Below are 6,757 nucleotides of genomic sequence, written 5' to 3'. Positions count from 1 at the left end.
AGTGTGCATGGATGCTAGCAAATCAAGCCATGTTTACAGACGACCGCGCAAGGTCGTTGAAAAAACTACGGATGCAGAGTGGTCGTCATTTTTGGCAGCTTGTCATAGGAGCGGCAGCCGGCCAGTTCTGTTGTCTGTGCACAGCACATATGCGGCAGATTTCGTTCCTGTTGCCATGAGATTTCCCCAGGCGATCTTGACGAACTTGTCGAAGGACGAAGCTCCAAGAACAGACGCCGCTTTGAGAGAGCACTGTGCGGAAGTAATGAGGACCCTCAGCATTGAGCCACACGTATTGTTAACGGGCATACATTTTGTGTTTACATGTGGGCTTCATGTAAACTTACACAAACCAGTCGCGATATTCTGTAACCCCATATGCATACATCTTATTCTGATTGCAGGTTACTACCCTGGTTGAAGCCGAGACTAGAGAACAAGCGAAGTCTACAAAATGGTTTGCTTTCCGGGCAGGTCGCATCACAGCATCGAATGCAAAAGCTGTATGCAGGACATCCATACCTAGCCCTTCAATCTCCCTACTGAAGAAGGTCTGCTATCCTCAAGAAACACAGTTCTGGTCCCCTCAGACTGCGTGGGGTAAGGACCATGAAGAGACAGCACGAAAGGCATATTTATTTATTTATTTATTTATTATACCTCAAAAACCCCTGGGAGGGGTGTTACATGAGGGGTGGGCAATACAGGGTTTCTTCCATGTGCGCTTTGAAAAGAATGGGGCTGGAGTGGCGCACGACGTGGGACGGAAGGTCATTCCAATCCTTCGCTGCAAGGATATGCAAGTGCCTCGGCGAGCATTCATTTGAACTTCAAGTGCGACATTTCAGGATTGCAAATTTCGCAAGAGCAGTCATCCTTGGCTGCTACACCAGACGGCCTTGTCAGTTGCACGTGCTGTGGTGACGGGGTGCTCGAGATCAAGTGTCCATACAATGGGCGCGACGGCACCGTCAGAGAGCTGGCTACCTCTCCATCTTCGTGCATAATATTGCAGAGGGGAGAGCTGAGGCTTCGTACAGACCATGCTTATTACTACCAGGTCCAGTTAGAACTGCTTGTATGCAAGAAAAATTACTGCGACGTCGTCGTGTGGACCACGAAAGATTTTGTCACACTAAGAGTGTACAAGGAACCCAACATGTGTAAATCAATGGCAGAGCGCTGTCAGGTGTACTTCGAGCGTGTTATGCTTCCTGAACTTTGTTTTAATTATTGGACGAACAAAGCCAGTGTTGACGCATCAGAAGAAGAGGTTCAGGACACTGAAACATCCAGTGACCTCCTGTACTGCATGTGCCAAAAGCCAGAATCTGGCAAAATGATTAGGTGTGACAGCCGCTCATGCAAGTTCAAATGGTTTCATTTTGAGTGTGTGAACTTGCAAAGGGCTCCTCGAGCTAAGAAGTGGTATTGTGTAGAATGCAAGAAGCTGCTGAATAAGGTGTGATTTCATTCCGCTGTATTGACATTCGCAAAGTATTCATTCATATGAGCAACATTTCACCTCTAAATGAAAGTGCTACAAAATAATGTATAGTTTGTTTTGCACTATTGTGGTGACTGCAGTTGAAAAAGCTTCCTTGGTATCTGTCTTAATAGCTGCAATTTTATTGCGTTAATAATAGACAAGGCACGAAAAGTGCACCGAATGTGTTCACTTGAAATGTCATGTCTCTTGACATATAGCAAAGAATGAGTAGCCCAGTGAAGTGCAGTGAAAAGGAAAGCAGGGACCTTTATTAACAACGATGGATTATACACAACTATGTAAACAATATATCTGACAGCAGCATGAACAACATAATAGAAAAAATGACGAAACTAAAAAAAGAGTATGCCTACGGCACATTTCAGGGCTTTGCACAATTAACCAAAAGAACCAGAGAATCGCAGAGGTTGACTAGCGCTGCGCACACAAATGCTATTTTGTCAAGCACTGTTGATCCTTTCTCATCTGCAGTGAGCATCTCAACTGGTAGTGTGTGCTTCAGTATGCGAAACTTGTTCCGCAGCAGACCAATAACCCTTTCGACATGTATGCGCACGTTGGCCACCCTGCGTGTTCTTTCTACTTGGAAAGCCGAAAGCTGTGGTTTGCCTTTTGTGAACGCAGGCGTTACTAACCTAGCGGAACGTATTCCCACAGAGTCTGATATTGTGAAGCCCCTGTCCGCTAGAACCATGTCGCCAGGCAAAAGATTGTCGAGCATTTTACTTCCTTCCGTTATTGCCTTGTCACTAGTGCGGCCACACCAGCCATGTGACATGAATGTTACGTTTCCTTGAGGAGCAATGCCAACGAGAAATTTCACTGTGTTGTGGTTTTTATAGGTTGACCACGTCTGTGAACGAGAGATCATTGATGAAGGCCGTTCAATAAACACTTCAAAGCAGTCGAGTATGACAACTACATCTGTGCCAAATGCTTTTCGAAATACCATTGGCATTGTTTTACGCAAGACGTCACGTTCTGGCCACACTACTGCTCTTTCAAGACGGACAAAAGCCGCGTCTAGCCACTTGTTGAACACCCTCGAGATTGTGGCGCGGGAAACATGAAACCTGTAAGGAATTCGTGTAGTTAGCAAGTTACCAGAATAAAAACAAAGTCGTAAGTAATGTAAAATTTGATCACCTGTAAGCCAAATCTTGCAATGGAACATTGAGACGGAGACAAATGAGGAAGACAAGCATCTCCTGGAACTTCGTCAAGCAGTTCCGGCTTGTATGTGATATGCCTCGTTCTAAAACCAGGAAGAGTGCCCATAACAGATTAAAGTTTGGCATCCCAGTGTAAAATTGCAGCATGTCTGGCTTCTCTTTGAGGCATTCTTCAGACAGGATGTGAGTGCGAAGTTGGCCTTTGGTGTCAACCAATTCTGAGATAAGGCGGTTATTTTCCTCTTCAAGCAGCTTAATTTGCTGCATTGTCAACTCTGTGGTTTCCCCAAAGTCAGTCCTCCCTGAAAGATTGACAAGTTAGTAACGTCGAGACGTTGTTTTTTAACACATAAAACTGCCTGGGTCTAAAGTTTTCATGTGAATAAAATTGCATAAAACGTACCACTAATGCTGCATTCCTCCTGGATGGCCATCTCGGGCTCTTCACTGTTTTCACAATCAAGTGGCGTGGGAGGTATGCTTTCATCATCTGAGCAAGCTTGCAGCGGCTGGAACAGCTTGTGCTTCTTTTGCAGCCTTTTCAAATGCCTTGTGTGTCTGTAAAAAGTAGAATTTGGTCATTAACTACAGCCTGCACATAAACAAATCAAGACATATAAAAATATGGTGCTTTCACATTAACTAAGAACTAATGAGCGTTCTTTGGCAGTCCTACCGGGACGCTGAACTGCCACTGTCTCTTGGATTTCCATATCCAAGATGAAGAGATGGCGCCCAGTCCGGATCGGCTTCAGCCATCGCGTAAGAAGGGCGTCCTGCGAAATGCAAAGAGCGGCGGTGATATCAACGTTAATGTGCTTAGCTGACCGTTCCCTCAACAATCAGCGACGCAGTGTGCTCTCGTCTAAACGATGCGTAAGCAGGCAGTAACACGCCGGCCCTACCTAGAGTGAAATCCGCTGCTTTAATTGGATGCACGTTTTGTGGACGGGACAAAAACGAAGTGCTTGACATGAAAGCGACAGTAATTTACCAAGCTGTTCAAGCGTGCAGTTGCAACTTTTACTGCTGATGTGCTTAACTGACTGCTTCGTAAGCAGCGATCCCGGACGTAGCGCACGCGCTCGTCTCCTGCTGGTAAACACGTTTCGAAAACGTTTTTCAACACGGCATACAGCAAAAGCCAACGTCTTTGATGTTGCATAGGTTCCGAAAACTTACCGGAAATTAAATGTTTACCGCAACACGCAGTAGTGGGTTCCCGATCCATCCAAGTCTTTTCGATTAATGCGTCGGAGCCACTCCGCTCTTCGTCGCTGCGTGACGTCTTTCGTGCGCTTGCATTGGTTAACAATAACTTTAGGTATGGAAAAAAAGCCGACATCAGACGCGTTCTGATCACCAGGGTTCTTTTTCGAGTGGTTGTAGCAACCAAATACGGCACAGTTCACCATTGTTTGACCTCAAGAATCTCGCACAGACGCGCACCCGCGATCACGTTCATGTGACTGCTTGCCGGGCCGGCCGGGCGAGGGGAACCACAAAGATGGACGCGCTGCCTTTTCGACGCTCGCGCCATCTCGCGGGCCACGCCCATGTGCAACCCTCCTATAGGTTGCCATTGTGGCAAGGTTCCTTTTGGCGTTTCATAAGTTTGTTGCCAGACTTTGGGGTGGTTGTTGCCAGACTGCTGCTAAATTTGGCGAAAATGTTTTTTGTAGTTGTGGCTTTACCGTAAGAGTTTGTTGCTATCCGCGGTGCATTTCGCGAGTCCAGGCGTACATAGCTGTTAAAACGTCCTCTTAATTGCGCGGCTGCCTCACGCTCGACTTTTGCTAGGCGCGGTTTATTCCGTTAATTAAATTGGCCTCTTAATTGCGCGGCAGCCCCACGCTCGATTTCTGCTAGGCACGGTTCATTCCGTAAATAAAACGAATTCTCTAATGCGCGGTTCATTCCGTTAATTAAAACAGCCTCTTAATTACACGGCAGCGCCGCGCTCGACTTCTGCTAGGCTCGGTTCATTCCGTTAATTAAAAAGGCCAGCGTCGCTCATGCACCGCGGATAGCACCAAACTCTTACGAAGAAGCCACAACTACAAGAAAAATTTTCGGCCAAATTTAGCGGCAGTCTGGCAACAACCACCCTTCCAGTCTGGCAACCACTTATGCAACGCCAAAAGGAACCTTGCCGCCATTGTCCAACTGAGCGAACATTTCATCCGCGTCTTCGAGCGGCACGAATCGGGGCCTACGGGCTCTCGTTGCTGAGTAGAAGAATTGAGGTTTCATTTCGGCACCTGAAAAATAAGCAAAAGCAGCTGTACGGCCACGAGACGCCCCACCATCACCTGCGAAACGTGGCAACCACCGAACCCCTGTGTACTCAAATAAGGACAAATGCTCTTATGCATGCGATCACTGAAATACGCATTTGCCGAGAATGTCTTGGGTGATTACGTCTTCTATATAGAGTTAAAAACTTTGTGCTAAATTCTTATCGCGACAACAACAGTGGTTTACGGGTAAAAAAATACAAAAATCCGCACTTACTTGGCCCAGCGCCCCGTTCGTCGTCTTCCATCTTTGTTGTTCTCGCTGCTGCTCTGACGAACGTGAGAGCGCGAGAACTGATGTCAAAGCCACTGGAGATGTTTTGCGAGCGCTACAATTTCGGTTTCAGTTTCGTTTTTCTGGTTAAAAATGCCACAAACACCTTTTTTAGGACTTGTTCTCGTTTGAGGACACCAGGGCCCACAAGGTTAATCATCTCGATGCTGGATGTCTTGTCCTTGTTGTACAATTTCTGCATTTTACATCACTGCATTCGCAAATGAGTTATTTTCGCTGTATGTACAGTTTGCACGTACGTACGCATGACCATCATGTCTATCTCTTTGTGTGCACATAAGCTATGTAAGATATATCTGGAAATAAAATTCTCTTAAACTAGTTCTGAAGGCCCGCCTTGTGCGCGCGTCGCTGTTTGACATATAGTGTGAATCTTTATGGCGCAATGTCCCTGGTCGAAGGGATGAAGCATTAATGACAGAATTGGAACGGCGTTATGAATTCCGCGAGGTAATGCGATCCGTGGTTGCTCTAGGATAATGTACGTGGTATGACGCTCTCGGAGCATCGTACTTGCGCACATGAGGGTGGTATGTGTTGCGACCATTCGTGGTACACATCTCGAGTCGTAGAGCCCCGATTGCAAAAAGCTTCGGATGGTCACATGTGCCTTGAGTATAGGTGTTAATGAAAGATAGCTGTGTTGTATTTTTTGTCTCGCTAACGAAATGTACAAATGTACGCAGGCATGTTAAAAATTAAAATGTGTACTGTTCGTAACGATGCCAACAGCGAAATGGGTGTTCAACCCCAGTAGCGGGAAGCTATATAAATGTAGCGCTTGAGCCGGCGCGGACGGCGGCTCCGCGGCAGAATACTAGGTTGCTACGCAGAAAGCTTGGGTTCGATTCCTGCAGGCCCCGACATATTTCGTCTATAGATTCGTCCGCTCAAAGCAGCTGGCGTAAGCTGCGTGATTTCACGTAAGATCGAACACAGCATGGCTGGTCGACCTCTTACATTTCATTAAAAATTTTATATATTATTGCTGTCTGATCTGTGTAAAGAAGATATCAGCACTATGTTTTGCCGTAAAAATTTTCTTGGAAGCACAGTAAATCAATAATGACGGAGATGTGGAGTGCCCCACTAATTATCTGCTCTGTTGCGTTTTTCGAACTCGTCGATGAATTAATTACACAAAGTATATTAATAATACGTACCTATAATTTGTTTGGCTATGTATAGGCATACCGGTCCTTACGCTCAATTATATTTAGAGTGTCTGCGTAACGTATACTTTGTTATAAAAATTCTTAAACTTAACATAAAAAGTTTTTCTGTCCATATTGCAGGCCTTTCTTTCACAAAAAGCGCATAGCAGGGGTGAAAATTCATCATCCTTTTCTCAGCATGCTTATTTAAAAAACTGCAAACCTTATATCAATATCGCTTTTATATAAAAAGATATAATCACGCTAACTTTATTAAAAGAGCCTGTAAGGCAAACTTCTGACGACGATTAAAAAATTATTTTTGAAGT

At 45.4% G+C, this 6,757-nt stretch overlaps 1 protein-coding gene across 1 annotated transcript; it reads right to left on the bottom strand.

Annotated features, from left to right (window-relative positions):
* Nucleotides 1-1,731: 1,731 nt before the first annotated feature.
* On the bottom strand, nucleotides 1,732-5,219 carry LOC119160756 (uncharacterized). Its single transcript, XM_075879221.1, has 5 exons — nucleotides 5,197-5,219; nucleotides 3,359-3,458; nucleotides 3,086-3,240; nucleotides 2,657-2,984; nucleotides 1,732-2,583 (listed from the first exon to the last, which is right to left on the bottom strand). The coding sequence occupies exons 2-5, from the start codon at nucleotides 3,439-3,441 to the stop codon at nucleotides 1,872-1,874; spliced, it is 1,278 nt and encodes a 425-aa protein (XP_075735336.1). The 5' UTR covers nucleotides 3,442-3,458; nucleotides 5,197-5,219; the 3' UTR covers nucleotides 1,732-1,871.
* Between the last annotated feature and the right edge of the window lie 1,538 nt (nucleotides 5,220-6,757).

Source organism: Rhipicephalus microplus, chromosome X (assembly GCF_043290135.1).
Source record: "Rhipicephalus microplus isolate Deutch F79 chromosome X, USDA_Rmic, whole genome shotgun sequence".
Taxonomy (NCBI): Eukaryota; Metazoa; Arthropoda; class Arachnida; order Ixodida; family Ixodidae; genus Rhipicephalus; species Rhipicephalus microplus.
The sequence above is the reverse complement of the archived record's forward strand: the minus strand, read 5'-3'. Positions and strand labels throughout refer to the sequence as shown.